The sequence below is a fragment of the Pogoniulus pusillus genome, chromosome 8 (assembly GCF_015220805.1).
Source record: "Pogoniulus pusillus isolate bPogPus1 chromosome 8, bPogPus1.pri, whole genome shotgun sequence".
Lineage (NCBI taxonomy): Eukaryota > Metazoa > Chordata > Aves > Piciformes > Lybiidae > Pogoniulus > Pogoniulus pusillus.
In genome coordinates, this window is record NC_087271.1 from 37311536 (window position 1) to 37325774 (window position 14239).

Consider the following 14239-nt stretch of genomic DNA (forward strand, 5'->3'; position numbering starts at 1 on the left):
AGGATATTAGAAGGAAATTCTTCACAGTGAGGGTGGTGAGACACTGGACAGGTTGTCCAGGGAGGTTGTGCATGATGCTTCCTGGAATCATAGAATCAAGCAGGTTGGAAGAGACCTCCGAGATCATCCAGCCCAACCTAGCACCCAGCCCTGTCCAGTCAACCAGACCATGGCACTAAGTGCCTCAGCCAGGCTTGGCTTCAACACCTCCAGGCACAGAGACTCCACCACCTCCCTGGGCAGCCCATTCCAAAGCCAATCACTCTCTCTGACAACAACTTCCTCCTAACATCCAGCCTAGACCTCCCCTGCCACAACATGAGGCTGTGTCCCCTTCTTCTCTTGCTGCTTGCCTGGCAGAAGAGCCCAACCCCACCTGGCTACAGCCTCCCTTCAGGCAGTTGTAGACAGCAATGAGCTCTGCCCTGAGCCTCCTCTTCTGCAGGCTGCACACCCCCAGCTCCCTCAGCCTCTCCTCACAGGGCTCTGCTCCAGGCCCCTCACCAGCTTCCTTGCCCTTCTCTGGACACCTTCCAGCACCTCAACATCTCTCTTGAATTGAGGAGCCCAGAACTGGACACAGCACTCAAGGTGTGGCCTGAGCAGATTGGATGGGATTTTGAGCAACCTGGTCTAGTGGAAGGTGTCCCTGCTCATCTGTGCTAGTTTGAGGCTAACTCTCTCCTAGTGAGAGAAGTTAAATTACAGGCTGTGAAAAGGAGACAGTGATGATGTCTACTGCACTCAGAGGCTTGCTGAGATGGATGAAACCAAGAACACAAACATAGTGGTTCTCCATTGCAGCTGGTGCCTGTACTCTTCTCCCTGGCCTGTTTCTGTGTAACTAATCCTGCTTTCTAACCTCCCTGGCTGATCCTCTGATCTCTCCTTGCACATAAGGGAAACTCTAGGATAAGGTAGAGGGGTGGAAGGGTGGTTGGGAGCCCCTCCTGGGGCCTCTGGTTTCTGGGAGGGCTGTTGTGTTTCTGTATTACTTTTTAACTTGTCTGTTTCTGTCTACAGCTGTATATGTGTAAATATCTTCTTGTGTATCATGCCAAGCTGTAAATAGAAAGCTTCATTCCTTAATTTCCAGCTTGGCTGAGCCTAGTGTGGGTGATTTCATAAGAGTGTGGGGGTGGGTACCACCCAAACCGTACATCATGGCAGGGGGTTGGCACTGATGATCTTTAAGGTCGCTTCCAACCCAAACCATTCTGTGACTCTCTGAAACTGTTGAGTGACAGAGTGTCCTCAGTGCTGGCTGAACAAGAGCCACACCTTGCTGTTCATGTGGGAGGGCTCCAAGAGCTAGAGCAAGCCCTGCTTGGTTTGCTGCGTTTTGGGTGAGATGCTCAGCAAGAGAGTGAAAGGAGAAGACTGAATGGGGAATCTTCTCCATGCTTATACATACTTAAAGGATGGGTGTCAGGATGGTGGGACCAGTGCTTTTTCAGTGGTGCCCAGTGACAGAACAAGAGGTAAAGGGCACCAACTGGAGCATGCTAAGTTACATTTAACCATGAGGAAGAGGAACTTCTTTCCTTTGATGGTGCGTGGTAGAGCACTGGAGCAGGCTGCCTAGGGAGGTGGTGGAGTCTCCTTCTCCAGAGCCATTCCAACCCAAATGCTAGAACCTACCCAAATGCCATCCTCTGCAACCTGTTCTAGGTGATCCTGCTCTGGCAGAGGCTTGGACAAGATGACCTGAAGAGATTCCCCCAGCCCCAATCATTCTGTGTAATAACAACTCCACTTGCTCCTCTGTGATAAAGAAGGGTGTTTTCACAGCTGAGATAAACCCCCAGAGCTCAGGAAATGGGGGTGTGCTGCCCAAATCAGTGCTTGGCAGCTCTTGGGCATCAAGGCAGGCTGCCCAGAGAGGTTGTGGAGTCTCCTTCTCTGGAGGCTTCCAAAACACACCTCCCCTAGGGGATCCTGCTTTGGCAGCGGGGTTGGACTCGGTGATCTGCCTGCATCAGGAATGGTGTGGCCAGCAGGAGCAGGGAGGTCATTCTGCCCCTGTACTCTGCACTGGTTAGACCACACCTTGAGTGCTGTGTTCAGTTCTGGGCCCCCCAGTTTAGGAGGGACATTGAGATGCTTGAGCGTGTCCAGAGAAGGGCAACGAGGCTGGGGAGAGGCCTTGAGCACAGCCCTACGAGGAGAGGCTGAGGGAGCTGGGATTGGTTAGCCTGGAGAAGAGGAGGCTCAGGGGAGACCTTATTGCTGTCTACAACTACCTGAGGGGTGGTTGTGGCCAGGAGGAGGTTGCTCTCTTCTCTCAGGTGGCCAGCACCAGAACGAGAGGACACAGCCTCAGGCTGTGCCAGGGGAGATTTAGGCTGGAGGTGAGGAGAAAGTTCTTCCCTGAGAGAGTCATTGGACACTGGAATGGGCTGCCCGGGGAGGTGGTGGAGTCGCCGTCCCTGGAGCTGTTCAAGGCAGGATTGGACGTGGCACTTGGTGCCATGGTCTGGCCTTGAGCTCTGTGGTAAAGGGTTGGACTTGATGATCTGTGAGGTCTCTTCCAACCCTGATGATACTGTGATACTGTGATATGATACTACTATGATCTCTGGAGGTCCCTTCCCGCCCCTTCTCTGTGTGCTAGTGATGAAGCCATGCTTAAGGCAGTAAAAAGCAGCTGGTTTGAGATGGGTTGTGGCCCTCAGCGGGAAGGTGGTGGAACCATAGCTACAAAAGCTTTGTCTCAGGCTGCTGTAACAGTGCAGCTGCTTTCTGGTAGTTGTCTGCTGCCTTGGCAGGCTCCTCTCACTGGGTTTCAGAAGTGTTTCGCCTTCGTCTTGCCTTGGCTGTTTTTCCTGCCCTTCAGGATCCATACATTCTCTTCCAGTCTCTCCCAGCTGCACTGTTGGAGGTGATTCATCACTGGTTCACAGTGGAAACTGGCAGTTTGCTGGGGTTTATGTTTTGAGTTGGCTTTCCAAGTCTGGCAGGATTCAAAGGGAGAAGCAGGGAGAAATGACTGGCGTGTTACTTAATTTACCACTTGTTTTGGGAAGTCTGCAGCCACATTTCTATTGGACTCCTTAAGGTGGGTTGTTGTTGTTGAGACTGAATTCATACCTAGAATAAGCAGAGTCATCAGCCAAAGCAGCCTATGTGACACTGAGCTCAGGTGTCCGCTCACACTAGAGAGCTCTTGGAGCTGCCCAAAGGGACTGAAAGGAGAAGGCTTTTTTGCTGCAGAGTCCCAACAGTTCAGAGGCCTCTGGTGAGCCTTATGCTGTCCTGTCTAGTGTTGCTTTCTCTTTAGTTCTTCTTCACTCAGCACTGCTGAAGCCACAGCTTGAGTAGTAGTGGATTTGATTTTGGGCTCCCAGCTACGAGAAGGATGTTGAAGTGCTGAAGGTCCAGACAAGGGCAGCAAAGCTTTGGGGTTGTTTAGCCTGGAGAAGAGGAGGCTCAGGGCAGAGCTCATTGCTGTCTACAACTACCTGCAGGGAGGCTGTAGCCAGGTGGGGTTGGTCTCTTCTGCCAGGCAAGCAGCAACAGAACAAGGGGACACAGTCTCAAGTTGTGCCAGGGGAGGACTAGGCTGGATGTTAGGAGGAAGTTGTTGTCAGAGAGAGTGATTGGCATGGGAATGGGCTGCCCAGGGAGGTGGTGGAGTCCCTGTGCCTGGAGGTCTTCAAGCAAAGCCTGGCTGAGGCACTTAGTGCCATGGTCTGGTTGACTGGCCAGGGCTGGGTGCTAGGTTGGACTGGATGACCTTGGAGGTCTCTTCCAACCTGGTTGATTCTGTGATTCTAACTGTAGCTATTCAACACTTCTTAATAAACTGGAAGGTGGCAGCTTCAGTAGCCTTGGGAAGCTTTAACAAAGGGTGAGGGAGCTGGACCCAAAATGCTGTGTTCTCTGGGAGTCTGTATCATCTGTAGTAAAATGGGAAAGAGAGAGCTCTGCAGGTGAGCTCTTTCCCATTCTGTCTCACTACCTCAGTGTGGCCATCTTGAACCCCTCCATGCTGTCAAAGTGAGCTGTTATTGCTTCTGCCACCAGTTTCTGTGCTGCAGTTGTTAAGAGTGATCTACTAACAGCCTTTCCAGTGACTTTGGGCTTTGCTTTGGATGAGACCCTGCAGCTTTATGGCATATGGCCAACCTAGGTCTCTTGTTTCAGTAGACCTCAATATTGGGCTCTATCCCATCGTGAGCCTTGTGGGTGAATTGAATCCCTGGCTGCAGGCAGAGAGTAACTGAACCTGACAGCTGAAATGGGTTTTCCTGGGACTTGGTTTTGTGCCCAACTCAGACCTGCAGCATGCAGAGGCAACAGGAGCCCTGGAAAGCCATGAACATCCTCTTGGTGTGAGCCATTCTCAATCCAAACTCACCATCCAGCATCACTCAGAGCATTGTCATCTGTGGTATGTGCTTGGCAGGGTGATGGGAATCACAGCAGCATTTTGGTTGGAAGAGCCTGTGAAGATAATCAGATCCAATTGTTCATGCAGCACTGCCAGGTCACCACTAAACCCTGTACCTTAGCACTACATGGCTTTTCAGGCTCTCCAGGGATGGGGCCTCCACCACTGCCCTTGGCAGCCTGGCCCAGGGCTTGACAACCCTTCTGGGGAAGAAAAATTACCTAACATCCAGCCTCAACCTTCCCTGGTGCAACTTGAGACCCTTTGCTTTTGTCTTGTTGCTGGTTCCTTGGGAGAAGAGACTAACCTCTCCCTTACTCCTACCTTCTTTCAGGGACTTGTAAAGAGTGAGGTGGCCTCCCTTCAGCCTCAGGTGTGTTGAGTTTGCCTCTCCTAGCAGTAGAAGGACAACCCAGCACCCTTCTCAAGCCCTACAGTCTTCAAAACACTGACATATCTTCCTCATAGCTTTTGCTCTTGAAAGTTGTCTCCAGTCCTGACCCTGCTTTGCAGGCTGCATTGCTTGAGCATGAAGTTCTCACCCCTTTTTGAAACACTGCCCCTCTCCCTCTTTGCCAGTGAGAAGAGCTGGCAAATGCTAAATTCAGTAGGAAAATTACTGCAGGGCCCTGGCCATAGAGTTTTCCACAACTTGTGTTGCAACATGAGCTGCCCTCTGACAAGCCAGAGGCACACAGTGTTGGTTTTGTCCTGTAGTACTTTTCCTGTACTGATGGTGAAGGTGAACATTTTCTCCTCTGACCCAGTGCCTGAGGTAAAGAAGCCATAAATAGATTAGGAGAGCAGGCTGGGATGTGAAGGAGTGAAAAAGAGTGATTTTTACTTTGATTTTTCTTACCCCCCCCCCTTTTCTGGGGGGAGAGGAAGAGAAGAGGGGAAGCATTAAGGGCTAAATGAACTCCCTCTTGCAGACATAGTTTGGGGACACATTGTGGGGCTAAAAATACAAGCAGTTTGCCTCCTGTGCTGCTACTCACACATTACTTAAAGCAGTGGGGGCTTCATGTTGCTCTTTTCCACTCTTCATGGCTCTTGGGTTATTTTTGGGAGGGGGTACTTTGAGCATGGACAACGAAGGCTTGTGTCTGTGTTAAGACTACTGATTAAAGTAGTTACTGATACTGAAGTGGTTGTAGTTAGGCCACCAGAAGCCCCCCTGTGAATGTTGTGCTCAAACTTCTCCAGAGCTTGAGTTGGGAAGGAGTTTAAATCTGAGTTGAAAAGCTGGAGATCTTCTACAGTTGAGTTTCTTACACTTCCTTGTTCTGAACTGTGGCCACAACAAGCCCAAGCAGTGCTACAGGCTGGGGACAGAGTGGCTGAGAGCAGCCAGGCAGAAAGGGAGCTGGGGGTGCTGGTAGAGAGGAGCTGAAGATGAGGCAGCAGTGCCCAGGTGGGCAGCAGAGCCAATGGCATCCTGGGCTGGCTCAGGAGCAGTGTGGCCAGCAGGACAAGGGAGGTTCTTGTGCCCCTGTGCTCAGCACTGCTCAGGCCACCCCTTGAGTGCTGTGTCCAGTTCTGGGCTCCTCAATTCAAGAGAGATGTTGAGGTGGTGGAAGGTGTCCAGAGAAGGGCAAGGAAGCTGGTGAGGGGCCTGGAGCAGAGCCCTGTGAGGAGAGGCTGAGGGAGCTGGGGGTGTGCAGCCTGCAGCAGAGGAGGCTCAGGGCAGAGCTCATTGCTGTCTGCAACTCCCTGAAGGGAGACTGTAGCCAGGTGGGGTTGGGCTCTGCTGCCAGGCAACCAGCAACAGAAGAAGGGGACACAGTCTCAAGTTGTGCCAGGGGAGGTCTGGGATGGATGTTAGGAGGAAGTTCCTGGCAGAGAGAGTGATTGGCATTGGAATGGGCTGCCCAGGGAGGTGGTGGAGTTGCTGTGCCTGGAGGTGTTGAAGCAAAGCCTGGCTGAGGCACTTAGTGCCATGGTCTGGTTGCTTGGCCAGGGCTGGGTGCTAGGTTGGACTGGCTGAGCTTGGAGGTCTCCTCCAACCTGGTTAATAATCTCTCTTTCTCTCTTTCATAGCCATGGTCTGGTTGATTGGCCAGGTCTGGCTGCTAGGTTGGTCTGGCTGAGCTTGGAGGTCTCTTCCAACCTGGTTGCTTCCATGATTCTCTGAGCTTTGAATTTCTAACTGTGTACTCAGATGGTAGCACTTCAGGAAGCTATTTCAGGAGGAGCGCTTTCAGTGGGGAGTATCCTGACATGTCTCTTACAGCATGAGGAGTTCTCACTGCTAGCAGGATGTCCTGCTCACTTTTACTGCCCTGTTTTTCTTGTGCAGGGGTTGTCTTTAGAAGGGGGGTGGAGGAGAAGAAGTACATGCCTGACTTTTCTCTGCAGTGGTATTGCAAACCCCACGATTGCTGGTTTGCTGCTGTTTGTTTGTCTGAGCTGGGTTGGCTCCTATATTACACTAGAATTAAGTACTGATTTTATTTGATCTTCAACATTAATTGTTCTCAAACCTTGCAAGTGAGTTGTTTGGGGTGGTGTTGGGTTGGGTTTTTTTTTTGGTTTGGGGTTTCTTTTTGAGGCTTAAAACAAAAGCTTGCCAAATTGCTGGTCATAAAGGCATGTTTCATCCAGGGTGTGACAAACTTTATTGCCTTTCAGAACTTCTGGGCTTAGAAATGCTGCAGGGTGGATAGTCTTGGAGACAGCAGGGCTTTCTTTTTGTGCCAGAGGTTTGCCTCATCAACGTTCATGAAGGCCTACTGGGATGTGAGTTTACCTTCTCCTTAATGCCATCACAGCCTGGCCAGTGAAACGTGGTTTTTCTTCTAGCACTTTCTTTGTGGGTAGACCTACAGATTCCTCCAGGCACTCATTTCTTTCTCTCTGTACAATGGTAGCTGTTGGACTTTTCCAGGGACAATTGTCAAGGCATGGTGTCCTACCAGGAGCAGGATGGAGAATCACAGGTGCAGGAGGTTTGGTTGATGGAAAACTCTTTTTCTAGGCAGCTCTTAGCAGAGGGCAAGATTAGGTAGTAGCAGTCTTTGGCATTACCTTTTCTCAGCATGGTGGTGAAGAAGCTGGTGAAAGGCCTGGAACACAAACCCTATGAGGAGAGAATCATAGAATCAACCAGGTTGGAAGAGACCTCCAAGATCAGCCAGTCCAACCTAGCACCCAGCCCTGTCCAGTCAACCAGACCATGGCACTAAGTGCCTCAGCCAGGCTTTGCTTGAACATCCCCAGGGATGGTGCCTCCACCACCTCCCTGGGCAGCCCATTCCAATGCCAATCACTCTCTCTGTGAAGAACTTCCTCCTAACATCCAGCCCAGACCTACCCTGGCACAACTTGAGACTCTGTCCCCTTGTTCTCTTGCTGGTTGCCTGGCAGAAGAGACCAACCCCACCTGGCTACAGCCTCCCTTCAGGTACTTGTAGCCAGCAATGAGCTCTGCCTTGAGCCTCCTCTTCTGCAGGCTGCACACCCCCAGCTCCCTCACAGAACACAGACCCTATGAGGAGAGGCTGAGAGAGCTGGGGGTGTGCAGCCTGCAGAAGAGGAGGCTCAGGGCAGAGCTCATTGCTGTCTGCAGCTACCTGAAGGGAGGCTGTAGACAGGTGGGGTTGGGCTCTCCTCCCAGGCAAGCAGCAGCAGACGAAGGGGACACAGTCTCAAGTTGTGCCAGGGGAGGTCTGGGCTGGCTGTTAGGAGGAAGTTGTTGTCAGAGAGAGTGATTGGCATTGGAATGGGCTGCCCAGGGAGGTGGTGGAGTTGTTGTCCCTGGAGGTGTTGAAGCCAAGCCTGGCTGAGGCACTTAGTGCCATGGTCTGGTTGATTGGCCAGGGCTGGGTGCTAGGTTGTGCTGGATGATCTTGGAGGTCTCTTCCAACCTGGTTGATTCTGTGATTCATGCAGTAAAGCATGCATGGTCTGATTTAGCAGGTTTGTCTCATCAAAGTTCTTGAAGGCCTACTGGGATGTGAGTTTACCTTCTCCTTAATGCCATCACAGTCTGGTCAGTAAAATGTGTTTTTTCTTCTAGCACTTTCCTTGTGGGTAGACCTAGAGATTCCTCCAGGCACTCATTTCCTTCTGTCTGTGCAGTGGTAGTTGTTAGAGCTTTCCAGAGTAAATTGTCAAGGGCATGGTGCCCTAGCAGGAGCAGGATGGAGCATCACAGGTGCAGGAGGTTTGGTTGTCTGATGGAAAACTCCTTCTCTAGGCAGCTCTTAGCAGAGAGCAAGATCAGGTAGTAGCAGCCTTTGGTGTTACCTTCTCTCAGGATGGGTGTGATGTTCCTGCAGAAAATCATGCGTGGGCTGATTTAGGAGGAACTGGAGACAAAGATGTGATGGGAAGAGCTTCCTTCAGCCCTCTTGTCCTGCTTGGAGAAGTAGAGAAGTGCTGGCTACTGAGGGCAGAGCATGCAGTAACTCTGTCATCTACTGGCAACTTGAAGCTTTCTTCTGCTAGTCAAAGTTTTGGGCTTCATGAATGAACTCTGAGCAATTAAGGAAACCTTTTATTGTGCTACCAGTTTTCTATGAAATCGAATGGCTCTGCCTTTGTCCTTTCCCCCCCCCCCCCCCAGGGAATTAGTCTTTTCATTTTCAGCTTTGGGTTTCCACTGCATGTCCCTGCAAACAACTTCCCCACAAATCCTGGGGGATGTTCCAGTCCCTTAATCCCAGTGGCTCTCTGCTGTTGTACAGAGCTGTGTGTGTGCCTGTGCTCAGGCCGTTGTTCCTTTAGTAGCTGTGCAAAGGTTTCTTACCCTTGGTGTAGCTCCTCAGGTCAGCAGTGTTGCAGGTGATAAGTGGAAGAACAGAATGGACCTAAACCTTCTTTAACAGGCTTCCTTTGTGCTCTCTCTTTGTTGTTTGCTTTCCCAGGGCAGCCACTGACCACAATATTGATAACACCACAGCAGTCCTTAGAGAGTGGCTGAAAAATGTGCAGAACCTCTACCACGATGTGGAGTGGAGACCTATGGAAGAGCCACAGTGAGTATGCAGCAAGGGGCTGACAGAAGCCATTTGATGTACATGTCAAGTTTCCTAGGTTTTCTCTTTCCAAACCAGGAGGTGTAATCAATGTCCAAGCGTTAACATGTGGCTAGATTTTTGTGGGGTCTGCCCCATTAAAATGCTGTTCTTCTGGAGCCTATAAAAAGGTATCTGACTTCAGTGAAGCAATTCATCCAGAGCTTAAGAGAAGAAAACATTTTCAGTTCAGTTATTTTGCATCTGCAGCTGCTCTCTTTGCATGGTAAACAAATCCCATCAGAAGCCACAGGGAATAAAAGCTAGCATTCTTTCTTTGCAAGGAAGCAGAGAAACCATAGCCCATTTCACTAGTGTCTGTGCAAGCTCTGTGTCCAAGACATCAAATACCCAGTTAGTCCTGAGCCAGAGAGCTAGATTTACTTAGAATCATAGAATCAGTCAGGGTTGGAAGGGACCACAAGGATCAGCCAGTTCCAACGCCTCTGCCATGCCCAGAGACACCCTACCCTAGAGCAGCCTGGCCACAGCCTCAGCCAGCCTGGCCTTAAACACCTCCAGCCATGGGGCCTCAACCACCTCCCTGGGCAACCCATTCCAGCCTCTCACCACTCTCATGTTGATCAGCTTCCTCCTCACAGCCAATCTGAACCTACTCATCTCCAGCTTTGCTCCATTCCCCCCAGTCCTGTCACTCCCTGACAGCCTAAAAAGTCCCTCCCCAGCTACTCTGTAGGCCCCTTCAGATACATCACTGTGTTCATAGACTTTGGAAAGACCTCTAAGGTCATCGAGTGCAGCCATCAACCCAACACCACCATGGCCATTAAACCATGTCCCAGAGTGCCATGTCCACACATTTCTTGAACACCTTCAGGAATAGTGACTCCACCACCTCCTCCCTGGGCAGCCTATTTCAGTGCCTGTCTGCTTCTTCCTGATAGCCAACCCAAACCTCCCCTGGCACAGCTTGAGGGCATTTCCTCTTGTCCTATCACTTCTTACTTAGGTAGAAGGCTACAACTTCCTGAAGGGAGGTTGTAGCCAGGTGAGATTGGTCTCTTCTGCCAGGCAACCAGCAACAGAAGAAGGGGACAGAGTCTCAAGTTGTGGCAGGGGAGGTCTAGGCTGGATGTCAGGAGGAAGTTGTTGTCAGAGAGAGTGATTGGCATTGGAATGGGCTGCCCAGGGAGGTGGTGGAGTCAGTGTGCCTGGAGGTGTTGAAGCCAAGCCTGGCTGAGGCACTTAGTGCCATGGTCTGGTTGCTTGGCCAGGGCTGGGTGCTAGGTTGGACTGGCTGAGCTTGGAGTTCTCTTCCAACCTGGTTGATTCTGTGATTCTAAGACACTGACCTCCACTTCACTCCAACCTTCTTCCAGGGATCTGTAGAGAGCCAGAAGGTCTCCCTCCTCTTCTCCAGGCGGAACAACCCCAGTTCCCTCAGCTGCTGCTCACCAGCCCTGCTCTCCAAACCCTTCACCAGCTTTATTGCCCTTCTCTCAACACACTCCAGCACCTTAACATCCTTCTTGGGGTGATGGCTCCAAAACTAAACCCAGTATTTGCAGTGTGGTCTCACTAGTGCTGAGTACAGGGGCACAGTCTCTTTCCTGATCCTGCTTGCCACACTCTTACTGATCCAGGTCAGGATGCTGCTTGTCTTCTTGGCCCCCTGAGCACACTGCTGGCTCCTGTTCTCTCAATACCACACCTTAACATGACTTGCAGCATCCTTGTTGTGCAGTGTGATGTTAGGTGTGTTGGAGTCTTACTGGTTTATTTTAATGCATTTGGGGTTTTATTTGAGATGAGCACTTCATAGTTTGATTTTTTTTTTGAGATGAGGACTTCATGGTTTTGTTCTGGCTTCAGTTTCTTTCAGCAGCAAAAAGTTAACCAGTTTCCCCCCTTCCCTAGGCTTTTATTTCCTAGGTCCTCAGTGCAGTGGTACAAACCCACAGGGAATGCTTCTTTTATTGACTTTCTTTTAATCCTTTGGTTGGAATTGAGTTTTCCTTAATCCTTCCACACTTTGCTCTTACAGTCCTGTAGAAAGCTTTTTAAGTTCTTAGCTCTTTCACTGTCTTATGCCAGCACAGTTTCAGAGGCCTGACTTTTTATTCCAGGTAGAATCTGCCCTTAAGTTTCCTTTCATCTTTCTTTACAAGAGGTTTGCTTTTGGACCTGCCCCTGAAAACAAAGACAGGCACATAACTTTGCTCATGTGATTGAGCTCATGGAGTTGGGTGTTTGCAGATTTAAGAGCTGTTACTGGGATGTGTTAACAGTTACCAATAATGCCTGGACCCCGAGGGAATCCACATTGCCTTCTTCACATCCTCAGCTTTGATTCCACTGGGCTTAAAGAAGTTGTGTTTACAGTCTGAAAGCCTAGCAGAGGAGAAATGACTTCCTACCCGAGGGTCAGGAGAGGTAAACAGCTTTGGTTCATTTTGCTGGGGTAACCTCTGCTTAGGTCAGCTGAGGGCCTGCTGCTGCAGAAGAAACTCCTGGGTTCAGTTTTGCCTGTGGCCACTTGGCCAGCAGGAAATGCTGCAGCACTGTTTGTTCTCCAGTGCCCTGTGTAACCATGCCAGCACCAAACTTGGCATCTTTCTCCCTCCGAGCCTCTCCTAGGTTGCCTTAGGTGACTCTTAACGCTGTTTTTCTTCCTGAAAGAAAGCAGCAAGGGAACTCTCTTGGGTTTTGACTAACATACAAGGGTGCAGACGTGGGTTGCAGTCACTGTGGGTTTTTTTTTCTTTCCAAGGTCTTACCCAGAAGAAATTGGGCCCAAACATTGGCCGAGCTCCCGATTCACTCACGTGATGAAACTCCGTCAGGCTGCCCTGCGTGCTGCACGGGAGAAGTGGTCAGACTACATCCTGGTAAATAGGAGGTTTGAATTATGAGCTGTCCTCAGGCTAAAGCTCTTCCAGGACTCACTGTGATACTTAAGGCTGCCAAAAAAAGTTTCTTCTCCATCTAAAGACAAAGCTCTCTGCAGTGAGATACTGTGTGTTGTTCCTCTGTGGACCGAGAGTCTTTGTAGCTAGAGAGAGGTCTCTGGGTAAGCCCAAGGCATCAGGACTTAATATAGCCCTGGTAGTAAGTATGTCATCCCAAAGCTGCTCCACATAGAACCTGCACTGGTTATTGATGGGATGTAAGGGAAATAGTTGTGCAGAACACTTGTGGGAAGATAGGTGGGTGCCTGTGGTCATTACAGCTACTGCTGGCATCCCCACAGCCCCTGGGCAAGGTGAGGGCATGAGGCTGGTTTTTAAGGGTCCTTGCTGATCCTCTTCACAAAATAAACCTGTCCTGTATTTTCAGCAGTGTTGTTTTCCCTCACAGCGTCCTTGCCCCTGTGTTGGAGTAACACTCTGTAGAGTCAGAAGGAAGCTCCTCACCCTTTCCCATCCCACAGCTGTGGTGCAGGGGCATACCAACCACATGTTCTGTGGTATTGAAGCTACCAGCTGTCTGGTTTTGGCCAACATCTCAAGCCTCTGCCTGCCTTGTTCCCAAGAAAGTGTCAGGGGAAGCAATTCACTTCACCTAATAAACTCTTTTCTTCCCCACTTCCTTCTCTAGTTTATTGATGCAGATAACTTGCTGACCAACCCACAAACCCTGAACCTGATGATAGCAGAAAACAAGACATTAGTGGCACCGATGCTCGAGTCTCGCTCTCTCTACTCCAACTTCTGGTGTGGCATCACCCCTCAGGCAAGTGACCACATGAATGGTGATGGGTGTCTGTGTACACAAACTAGGATTTCAGAGGCCTGCAGTGGGCATCATTTCTGTTCTGTGGGCATCATTTCTGTTCTGTGGGCTTTCCTATCTGCTTTTGTAGTGTCTTTGTGGAAAGAAGCTGCTGTGGCTCTGAGGTGCACAGGGGCGATCTTGGCGTGTAGTTGATGACAGTGCTGTCATGCAGGCAGCTTATGCCTCCTTCAGTGACTGCATCCCAAATCTTTGGGAAAGGGAATCTGGGAATGGGGATGGAGTGGACCTTGCAGCCTGCAAATGTGTTTAGGGCTTTTTTCTAACCAGGCTGTAGGTGTGAGCAAAGCAATGCATGTTCTCCACAGAGCTGAAACTTGCTTCCTTGTCTGAGGTCCCTCGCTTGACTAAAACTGAATCTGGAGGAAACTCAGCTTGCTTGGCCAAAAATCCTGTGAAGTGATCCAATCCCACTAATTCCATAACACTCTCCCATACACACACCAGAATATAGTTGAAGTGATTCCATATGTTTTGTGTAATGGCCTTAAAACTCTCGGTCTGTAATTTGCTCTGCAGTGATGCTAATCTGACAGGAATTTGCTTTTCTTTCTTCAGCTTTCCATTGTGTGCAGGTTCTTTTCTTCTCACATAGAAACAAGATTTATGTAGTGGGGCTGCAGCCTTTGCCTTGTAGGGAGGGTGCATGTGCTGAAGTGTGTGTGTCAAGGGTACCAGTCCAACAGACAGAAGTGCTGAGCTCAGAAGTTTGAGTTTCATGTTACATATTCAAACCACATATAAAAGGGATAAGATACTTAGTGTAGTAGAAATAGCATTGTTTTTACAGCCAAAAGAAGGCTGAGCTATCACTTTGTAAGTAAATACACATCTCTGTGCCTGTCTCTAGCAGGATGGGGGAGCAAATTGGAAAGGCAAAAGCATTAAAAAAACACAACCTCAGACCCCGGAGCCCTTATTAAATTGTCTTGATATCAACCCATATGTGAAGGGGAGGAAAAAAAAACACCTCAAACAAACCAGGAGAGAAAAGCTCAGCTATTTTCTGGACACCTTGGGCCTGAAAATCTTGCCCTCAGTGTTGCTACTGAGCCATGTGCGGAGAGGCTGAGGG

At 50.0% G+C, this 14239-nt stretch overlaps 1 protein-coding gene across 1 annotated transcript in view; it reads left to right on the forward strand.

The window, feature by feature from the left end:
* COLGALT2 (collagen beta(1-O)galactosyltransferase 2) overlaps nt 1-14239 on the forward strand; it is a 74756-nt gene that overhangs the window by 34629 nt on the left and 25888 nt on the right. Inside the window, exons 2-4 of the mRNA XM_064148077.1 lie at nt 9262-9372; nt 12143-12260; nt 12970-13104. Of these exons, the coding sequence (XP_064004147.1) occupies nt 9262-9372; nt 12143-12260; nt 12970-13104 (364 nt within the window). The remainder of the gene's footprint in view (nt 1-9261; nt 9373-12142; nt 12261-12969; nt 13105-14239) is intronic.